General features: G+C 49.2%; 1 protein-coding gene across 8 annotated transcripts in view; it reads right to left on the bottom strand.

Annotated features, from left to right (window-relative positions):
• The window catches only part of Fer1l5 (fer-1 like family member 5), a 45,869-nt gene extending 36,786 nt beyond the window's left edge, over positions 1–9,083 (bottom strand). For all 8 annotated transcript variants that reach the window (XM_010638112.2, XM_019209606.2, XM_033761705.1 and 5 more), the window contains exons 1-9: positions 8,939–9,083; positions 5,956–6,008; positions 5,210–5,301; positions 4,540–4,648; positions 3,388–3,442; positions 2,964–3,076; positions 2,072–2,200; positions 1,046–1,108; positions 370–420 (exon numbers count right to left, since the gene is read on the bottom strand). In XM_010638112.2, coding sequence (XP_010636414.1) covers positions 370–420; positions 1,046–1,108; positions 2,072–2,200; positions 2,964–3,076; positions 3,388–3,442; positions 4,540–4,648; positions 5,210–5,301; positions 5,956–6,008; positions 8,939–9,023 — 750 coding nt within the window. In that variant the 5' untranslated portion in view covers positions 9,024–9,083. The remainder of the gene's footprint in view (positions 1–369; positions 421–1,045; positions 1,109–2,071; positions 2,201–2,963; positions 3,077–3,387; positions 3,443–4,539; positions 4,649–5,209; positions 5,302–5,955; positions 6,009–8,938) is intronic.
• Positions 9,084–10,293: the final 1,210 nt, after the last annotated feature.

The following is a 10,293-nucleotide window of genomic DNA, read 5'->3' as shown; positions in this document are numbered from 1 at the left end:
CTCTCTCTCTCTCTCTCTCTCTCTCTCTCTCTCTCTCTCAGCTTCTCCAACTTAGCTTGACCTTTTTGGGACCTCTGGTTCCATTAGGCAGAGATGTGAACTTTGTCCACAGCTCATGGGTTTGGGTAATTCAACATGGTGCCCAGTACTTCCCTAAATTTAATCTTCAGGGTGACATTGTAGGTTGGGTATATTAGTCCCATTTTACAGATGAGGAAGTAGAGGCTCGTCTGCATCAGTTAGTAGGAATAACTTGTTTGAGTTAGTAGGCAGATGCAAATCTGGATCTCTTTGTGAAAATCCCCTAGACTCTACAACTGTCTCTGCCACCATTTTTACAAAGCCTCCTGTTTTATGTACAGGACTCACCTGGAATCTCCCAATCTCTGCTTTGGATCTCATAACAGAGGAGTTCAGCACCTGCAAGGGAGTTTCTGGGAAGATTTTAATTATTTACAAGCCTGATGTCCCCATCTCCCATGGAAGCAATAGTAGGGGCATATCCAGTGTCCTCCAGAATTTAACTGCTTTCTAATGGCCATCGCTTGCACATAGTTTTCCTCACTTATCTCTCCCCGAACCTCCCTGAGAGGTTCAGGTTTTCAGTTCTATTCCAATGATGAGGAAATTTATCGGAGAGTCTTATTACTCACCCCAGACAAAGCTATGTGGCTCAATAACTTTGCGTATTACTCATTGGCTGTTTCCTCTCTGTCTCCCTCCTAAGAACATTTAAACACTTCGAGGGGAGAAGCCTCCTGTCCTCATTGGGCACTTGGTAACCATGTAGTCTTCAGGGACATGAGTGTCTTTGGGGAGAAGAGAAACCTGCCTAGCTCAGGGCCTGCCAGCTGGTGATCCATAAATTTATTGAATGAATGAATGAATGAGGAATCTGGACTAGAAGTGGGTGAAGAAGGTGGTGGAGATGCTATCTGTCAAGGAACGCTGGCTCCCAGGGCAGGGGCTGGGCTGAAGGGTTTGCCAGGATTGAGACGAGACAAGGAAATGGACCCGTTTTGTTGGGGACCGGTTTGGTCCTCACCTGGACTAAGACGATCTCCTCAAAGAACTTTGCAGGAACCTCATAGAAATTCTGGAAGAAGATCTGCAGCAGAGAGACCTGGGGCTGGTGGGCTGTATTTCCTCCAACACTGAGCCTGAAGCCTCAGAGTAATGCGCTTCTTCCCTGACTTTGCCCATTTCGATGACTTCTCACTGACCACTCTCCGCCCTCCTCTGGAAGCAGAGGGCTCCTGAGCTCCTGGTGGGCTTCCAGGTGACAGGCAGCCCCAGGATGGGTGACTCAAGCCTCTGTCTCCTCTTGCACTGCCCCCAGTCCAGCCCACCCCTCTCCTGAAGCATCCAGAACCCCTTCTCCTGTCACTTTCCTCCATGGCTCTGAGTACTGTCTATGATGAGACCCCAGCCTGTACTGTAGGCTCACACCTGTATCTCCAGTTCTGCATTGAGCTGCCTGCTTCTGGCTCTCTTTGCTGTTTTTTGTGCCAGGGATCGAAGACCCTGTGCTTGCCAGGTAGGTGTGGTGCCACTGAGCTACATCCCCAGCCTTTGCTATTGGCTTTTGAAAACACGGTTCCCTTTTGCTGACTCATCTTTCTCCACCCTGGCCATCTTTCTGGAGTGGAGGTTTTCTGAGTTCTCACTCTCTAAGCCCCAGCTCATTACTGACTTACTTCTCCCACATCCCACAGTGCTCTTCTTCTATTTCAGTCACCTGAACAAGGATTCACACAGTAGCAAATGACACCACACCTGGACACCACAGTCCGGGGCTCCAGCCGTGATCTGATGTGGGTGGCTGGACCTGCTGTGCTTGGGGGGTGCACATGCTGTGCCCCCACCCAACCCCAGCTCCTCAAGGCAGGGCTCCAGATCAACCCCTAATGTACCCCAGTGCCAAGCACAGTGCTAGGCCCTAGGTAGGTGCTCAGTTAATGCTGGCAGGATAAGCACTTGCACACACCCTCATCAGGAAACAAGTGCACCACTGCCCAGGGCTGCCCGGCTGCTGGCTGGCACGTCTGCCCAGTGGCCCCACTCAGCCCACCTCATTGAAGAAAGGGTTGTTTCCCATCTTGATCCGAGTGTGGTACTGCTGGCCTGCGATGGTCACCTTCACCACTGGAAGGATGTTGTTGCCCATGAGTTGTCGTGCTTCAAACACCTTCACCCGAACCTACAGAGGGAGGATATGGGGACCCAACGCTGGGATCTGGCTCCCCAGAGATGTGGGCGTGGGTTCTGAGGACCAGGGCAGCTGGCATAAAGAGCAAGGTCTGACCCAGAACACGGCCTTTTTAAGCAAGTGCATGACAGGGCAAGCAGACATCTTTGAGAGGTTACTATGACCAAAGAAGGGACAGGAGAGAGTTGCTGTGAGCTTGGGATGGGGCAAGGCCATCTGGAGGAGTGGTCTAGAAGTGGCAGCAGTGGCTTGGGGCAGGGAATGGCAATGCAGAGGTGTGGGCAACCATAGAGGGATGGAAAGGAGGAACAGACAAGCAAATGGAGCACAGCAGTGACGTGGGATCCCAGGCTGGGATCAGAAGGAAGCAGGTGAGGCACGGGCTACCTGCAGTCCGTCCTCACTCCTCTGCTTTTCTGCACAGTGAATCGCTTTGTAGGTACCTCACGTCATTCTGCCAACAATCTGAGGGCTTGGGACAGGCAGGTCTGTGCCTTCTGCTCTGCCTGCCTAGCACCGACCAAGGCCTGCTGAGCCACTGCAGCCCCTGTTTATCCTCACTAGAGCTATCTCCAGCTTCAATCACAGCAGAAACTACTCAGAATGGCCCGGGAGGAACTGGGAACTTGGATAAAGACCGAAAGACTCGAGGCTGGGTCTGGAGTTGGGACCTTATGTGGGTGAGGAAACAGCCTGGGAGCATAGCAGGGGTGTCAGGTGGGCCATGTGGACTCTCAGCCTGGACGGTCCTCACCTGAAAGTGCTGAGGCTTGGAGGACAGAGCCCTGTGCATCCCTGCAGAGCCGGGAACCATGAGCTTCCCCCGGGCCGCCTCCCTGGTGGTCATGCCCAGAGGATCTCCACTGCCTGGGGAGACATAGGCTGGGCTCAGAGGCTGGAGCTTAGCAGGCTTGGAGGATTTGCCCATTTCACCCTCTGTCCCCAGGGACCAGCTCCTGACTAAAGCCGCAGCCAGTAGTTCCTGATGGGGTACATGTCCTCCCAGGATGCTCCCAGGGCTCCATCACCCTTGTGACCACCCTGGACCTGACTCTTGACACATGAGGGCCCTAGGCTCCTGTCTTCCCAAAGACCTCAAGGGCTGGGTCTCAAAGGTCCCAAAAGCCTGTCCAGTTCTGCTTGCAGAAGGGCAGGGCATAAGACAGGGAAGGACGTACCTTCCTTCTCAGTGTCCCGGTGGATCACATGGGCCACCTGGAGGCTGACAGTGCACTGCCAAGCAAAGGCCGGGGAGTTGTAAGCCAGACGCTGGCTAAGTCACAGCACCCACTCCCACCCCAGGCTGGCTAGCTTGGTGGCCAGTCCTCCTGGGGACACTGATGCTGGCATGTGACAGGGTCACACCACAGGCCCATGAACTGGTGAGGACAGAGCAGTGGATTACAGGGAGAAGATCTGGACAACAGAGGAGCTGGGCAGTGGTGGTGATGGCAGAAGATGCAAGAGGGTGACTAGGAGAGGGAGAGGTGATGTGGAACCAGCCCAGAATGGGTGCGCTCAGCTGCAGAGACCACAGGTCCTTCCTCTCAGTCCCTGGAGAGTCACCCAGCCTCAGCTCTGTTCTTTTCCTCTTCACCCTCCTCGGACCTGCCCCTTCTCCATGACCTTGATACCCTGCCTAGGTTCACTTCCCTCTCCTGCCCATTGGGAAAACACCTGCCCTTTTGAGCCACTGGATAGGCAGATGGACAGATTCTGGGCCACAGACAGAGACAGAGCTCTGACCACAACATGCAGCCACAAGCTAGGAGCCCAGTCCTTTAACTATAGTAACCAGTCCAAGAAGACTTGTAGGAAGTCAGACTGCTGTCTTGTAACAATCCAGGAAGCCAAACAGTACCAACTGGACCCCAATGGCCAGGGCTTCATGATTAATTAACAAGCTAACAGCTGCCCTAATTTTTGGTCCCACTACCAACTTAGGACCAACCAGAGAAAGCCTTCTTGTGTCCCCTACTTTCCCACTCCCACACCTGCTGTTGAGTCTCTGCCAAAACTCACATTTGTGTCCCTGTGCTTAGCACAGTGGTGGGCACCCACGGAAGGTCAGTTACCCTTATCAGTAGATGATTTTTGGTGGGGGGGTACCAGGGATAAAACTTGGAGCCTTGTGCTTGCAAAGCAGGCCGCAGAACCACTGAGCTAAATCCCCAGACCCCCTTATCAGTAGATGAGTGGGGAGGGGGTGGGAGATGAGGGGGTTGAGGAAGGGGAGAGTCAGGGGATGGGGACCCAGGACAGGAAGCTAGAGAAGCTCATCTACACCAGCCACTCGAGTTCCTCCAGCTGCCCTTCAGAGCCTGACTCACGTCTGTGGGCATCATGGAATGGTTGAGCAGAATCAGGTCCTTCACAAAAAGGACCTCCCTGGGCTTTTTCACCAATGGCTTGAGCAGGACTGTGGCCAGGCCAATGAACCTGGGGAAGCAAGGAGCAAGTGTGAGATGCAAGCCCAGGGAAAGGGTGTCCATCTCTGTCCCAAGCATTGCTTTAGCTAGAGATGGTTTTCACCCAGAGGCTGAAGAACCCTGAGGTGGCAAATCCACCAGAGGGTGCAGGGCTAGGGATGCCAAAAAAACGTAATGGCTGGTTGGAGCAAGGGTGGACACCTGACCAAAGCTAGTCCAATCAGATTCTCTCTCCTGGAAACTTTACCCTGGTGTGCTACATCTTCACTTTCCATGGAAGCTCAGTCTCATTTGGGCCCTAGAATGGGATATGATGGGCAGCAGGGTTCAGTAGAGAGAAACAGAGATTTGGGATTGTGGCTTCAGAACAGAACTATGGCTCAAGTTCCTAGCTGATTTGCTTTTCCATCCTTACGACCCTTCCAGTACCTGCCCTATCCTCTTTTTTCCTTTAGTGGCTGGCGTGGGCTCTGGTTCCTGCATCAGCATGAACACAGGTTAGAGACAAGAGATATATGACTGCTGCTTCTTTGGTCAGGGGGAGTTAGGCTCTTCACTATCTCAACCTCACCTGTCTTTCTTTTTTGAGCCCATGTCCCGAAGGATGACTTGCAGGAAGGAGTCATTTTCCAGGGGGCGGCTCCACAGGTGCCAGATGAGGGTCTGTTGAAGGTATGGAGAAGTTAGCTTTTCCTCAGCCCTCCAGGAAATGAGGGAAATGGGGAACGGGCCAGTGCTGATTTCTCTAAAACTCAGGAGCTTCCCTCTTATCTCATTTCCTAAGAAGGTGGCATTTGCTACCTGGCCTGATACGTGGAGCTTCCCACCAGGGTCTCAGGAGCTGGAACTGCACTGGGACACTAGGAGCTAAGGGATCAGGGGTCGAGGCAGATGGGGATGGAAGAGAGTTGCACACACGGTTTGTCTCTGCTCCAGGCTTCCGGTTGGGTTAGTTCATGGGCCACACCATGGTCCATCCCCACCGGTGGGGAAGAAGAACTAAGAATGGCTGTGGGCAGATGTGGGTTTTGTGGCCTTATCAGATCAGAGGCTGCTCCCAGACCAAGATGCCTCAGCCTCTAGCAGAGCTTTGGGGTTCCCTGCTGAACCCTCCCGTCCCTTATCGGTTTGTATTTTGTTGTTGTTTGGTTTGGTTTAGTTTTGGGGCTGGGGATTGAGCACAGAGTCTTCGCACTGAGATACATCCCCAGCCCTTTCTACAGGTACTGGGAATATAGGTATATGCCACCATGCCCAGCTTCCCCCTGACTGTCGAGGTTGTTGTTTCCTCTTCAGGGCCTGCCCTGGTGTGTCTACCTCATTCCACGTAGGGTCGTTCCCTTCCACTACACGAGTTCTCTTCTTGATATCTGCAAAGACACCAAGGGTGTTTCAGTATCTGGACTTGAGTGGGGGTCAAGAGAGGTAAGACCTGTAAGAAATCTTCATGTCTCCTTCGGCAGGTGGGATGCGGCATTGACTGTTTCTTTGAGAACCGTACATTTTCTCATTTTTCATCACCTTATGGGCTGGATCATGTAATGTGTCCGTTTCATTTTCTTCCCAGCATCTTGCAGCAGGTGGGGCCATATGACTTCTTCTCGCCACTGGGGCATAGGAATAACCCTTCGTGCTGCCAGGCCTTGAGCCTACAATCTCCACTCAGCTATCTATTCCCCTTCCCTCGTCTCCACAGGCACCTAGTGACCCAGTGACAGTGGGGTGACTGTACAGCCACAAGGGATAGCAGCTGGTCCCCAAACCGCTGTTTAGAGAAGCCATGCAGGAGATCTCCCTGATCAGCACTACCCACAGGACTGGGCGTGAGGAAGAGAAAAACTTTCATTGTTAAGTGCTTAAAATTTAAGGCCTATTTAAAACTAGGCCAAACCCTACCATGCCCCTGAGACATCCAATGCTAGATGCCAAACTCTCTACCAACTAAAATCCCTCTCCTTCAGAAATATGTTTAACAGAAGACAGGCTGTTATCCTACAAAATAATTTTTTGTTTTTAAAGACAGGGTCTTGCTTTGTAGTACAGGCTGACCTTGAACTCACAGCCATCCTCCTGTCTCAGCCTCCCAAGTGCTGGGATTACAGGTGTGTACTACCACATCTGGCATTTAGGCATTTTTGTGAGAGATATTTCTAGGAGGAGAAAGAAAGGTGATACTCATGATGCAGAGGTGAGGATGGCTTGGACCAGGGTGAGGAGCTGCAAGTCTCTTGCCTGGCCAATCCTAAAATTAGTCCATTAGGGCAGATACATGCTGAGCTCCCACAGCAACCTATATAAACCTGCAGACTGGGGACACAGGTGGATGTTACCCAGTGAGCCGAGTCCTAAATGTTACCTCTCTGGGCATTGTCATAGTTTTACGGACCAGGAAAAAAATGAAAGGAATTTCATTCTCTTGTAGAGGAGTCATCTCTTTGTCTCCTTAGGGGATGGATTTCAGGGCCCCCCTCTCCACTAGATACCAAGATCTGTGCCTGCTCAAGTCACTGGTATAAATTGGTGTGGTGTCTGCGTATCATTTGCATCTCTTTTGCATATCATTCAAACCTACACACATCCCTCCATATAACTGTAAATCATCCTAGCTGACTTACAAGATCTCACACAGTACACATGCTATGGAAGCAGTTACTATACTGTACTGCTTAGGGCATAATAACAAGAAAAAGCTTTTACCTGTTCAGTACAGACACAACTTCCCCAAAACACTTTTGTGCTTGGTTGTATTCACAATGCAGAGGCATGGGTGTGGAGGCTGCCTCTTTTCTTTTGGACCTGGTTTTTTCACACCCTACTGTTTCTGGAATCCCTCAACTGCCTGGATCCGCCTCTCATGCTCTCACCCAATAGATTTTCAGTGTGGTTTTTCTTTCATCTCTTCTTTTTTGGCTCCCAGCTCTTTGACATCTAAATATATTTAATCTCCCATAAATCCTTCACCCCTGCTCCTCCTCAGCCTTCTTGGATTTCTTTTCCTTTATTTAAAGCAATAAATTGCCTCACTTACTTTGTGGAATTACCATGAGGAGCAAACACCATTATATTAACGCAAAGGCTTTGCCAAATTTAAAGCTCATTCAAAGCCAGGCACAATGATGCACGCTTGTGATCCCATTACTCTGGAGGCAGAGGCAGTTCAAGAGTTTAAAGCCAGGAGGGGCTACATAGTGAGGAGCTCAGGAACAGCCTGAACTACATAGCAAGATCCTGCCTCAAAAAAAAAAAAAAAAAAGCTTGTTCAAAGTAATTAATATTATTGAGAAGTAATTAGTAGTAGCTTTTTTTTTTTTGGTTTTTTGAGACAGGGTCTCACTATGTGGTTGAAACTGACCTGGAGCTCACTATGTAGCCCACACTAGTCTCGAACTCACAGCAATCCTCCTGCCTCAGCCTCCCAAGTGCTGGGATTACAGGCGTGTGCCACCACACCCTGCAGTAGTAGCTATTGTTTTGAGGGCTATTTATTTTGAGGGATGTTTGTGTGTTTTGGTTTTGGTTTTGGTCATATTAGGGATTAAACTCAGGACAGAGCTAAGCTACATTCTCAGTCCTCTTTTATTTTTTATTTTGAGACAGGGTCTCACTAAGTTGCTAAATTGCCTAGGCTGGGCTTAAATTTGTGATCCTCTTGCCTCAGCCTCCCATGGTGCTGGAATTGTAGGCCTAAGCCACCATGTCCCACTTGTTATCTTTTTAAATCCTCGTGTCAATCCTTTCTGCAGGGTCCTTTCTGCTGTCTTTCTTCCTTGTCGCCTTTCTTTCTCTCTCTGAGACAAGATCTCACTATGTAATTCAGGCTGGCTTTGAACTCACTATGTAGCTCAAAATGACCTCAAATTCACAGTGATCTTCTTGTCTCAGCCTCCCAAGAGCTTCATTACAGGCATGTGCCACCACACCCAGCAGAACCTTTCTTTCTTTAAACCTGTTTATGGCACAGCCCTAGTTCATGGACGAAGGTTAGCAAGTGTTACCCTCTTCTTTTCCCACAACCATTTCCTAAAAAAACAAATGGGAAGAAAAGAAATCATAGCCATAAAAATGATACATTATTTTGGTGGTGCTGGGAATCAAACTCAGGGCCTCACAATGCTAGGTAAGGGTCCTCCCACTGAACCTTGGCCCAGCCCTTAGAGCACAGGTTGTGCGAGAGCGGGCCAGTGTGTACTTTGTCACTGTGTCAAAGTGTCTTTCACACAGCAGGACACCAGTAACCCTAGTTCTTCTTTGAAAGCACATTGTCCCAGGGTCTCTGTCCCCCTCAGAGCCTGGCTCTCACCTCTGAAGTAGACAGTCAGGCAGGGTCTGGGCAGGGGGCTCAGGGGCGGCTTGATCCTGGCTGATTCCACAACCAGCCGCAGCATGGCGGCCCCTGTTCTCCCCTCCTTCCCTCCGTAGCGCTACAGCTTCTTCTTGGAACTCTCTGGTCCAAAACTTCTCCCAGTGGTAGTGGTAATGGGGCCTAGCAACAGCGGGGATGTCACAGAGGGGCGGTTCTCAGTTCTGGAGCCCAATCTCAGGAAGGACAGAAGGGATCACAACAGGCTGCACATATCCAGTGGTGTGGGGTGATAGATAGATGCCCAGCGATAGGTTGATTTGCTGTTTCCTTTCTCTTCTCTTTTTCCCACTCTTGCTGTGCTTCTGATTTCAAAACCAGGCATAACAATGATTTTTTTTTTCTTTATACAGGCAAGTTGTCTGGAGTGAATCATTGCCAAAGTCACACAATTTAGATGATGAAATAAAAGAAGTAAGGCCATGGGAGAAAGGGTACAGGGAAATCAAAGTCTATTTCAATGAGGTCTCAGGGGAAGTCCTTCCTAGTGAGGAAGCAAAATATTTAGGTTCCTTTTTTTCTAAAGTACATCTACAAAAAAAAATAAAAAGTACACCTACATTTAGATATGAGTCCTTATTTAACAAAAGAAAGTCAAAGTAAGCCTTTTTTTTTTTTTTGAGACAGACTTGCTACATAGTCTAGGCTGGCCTTGAACTCACTATGTAGACCAGGCTGGCTTCAAATTAATGGAGTTCAACCTGCCTCAGCCTGCCAAGTGCTAGGATTAGAGGCCTGCACCACTACACCCAGATAAGAAAATCAGTGCTTTGATTAATGAACTCTTATGCTGGCTGGGTTTGTAAAGGTTAAAGAATATCAATAAGCTCATTATTTTCCTTTGACTGTCTGTTGCTCTCAAGGCCTGCCTCTGCCCATAAGGATGCAGCTAGGTCATTTGTTTCTGCTGTCGACAGGTGATAAAAGCCTTTCTGCTTCAGCACTAAACATTGTATAAATTACACCTTCTCCAGTGCATAGGGTGAAAGTTAACATTTTTGAAGTGTGTATTGACAAACCAATCAGCAGTAAGTTTCCTGTGCATTATAAAAGATGCATGCCATTCAAAGATTAAAAGCTGAATGTGAGATCACAGTGCTAACATTGATTTCTAGACAGCAGATTTAAAGATAAAAAGTACTTCTTGATAGTACTTCTTGAACCCTATATACAATGTAATGACTGTTTTTTTTCCCTTCCTTCCTTCCTTTTTTTTGGTACTAGGGATTGAATTTAGGACCTTTGCCTTGAACTTCATCCCAGCATTTTTTTTTTTTTTTTTTTTTTTTGTTTGG

Source organism: Fukomys damarensis, unplaced genomic scaffold (genome assembly GCF_012274545.1).
Source record: "Fukomys damarensis isolate Sample0158 unplaced genomic scaffold, DMR_v1.0_HiC HiC_scaffold_9, whole genome shotgun sequence".
Lineage (NCBI taxonomy): Eukaryota > Metazoa > Chordata > Mammalia > Rodentia > Bathyergidae > Fukomys > Fukomys damarensis.
Note: the sequence above shows the minus strand (reverse complement) of the source record. Positions and strands in the feature narration are given on the sequence as shown.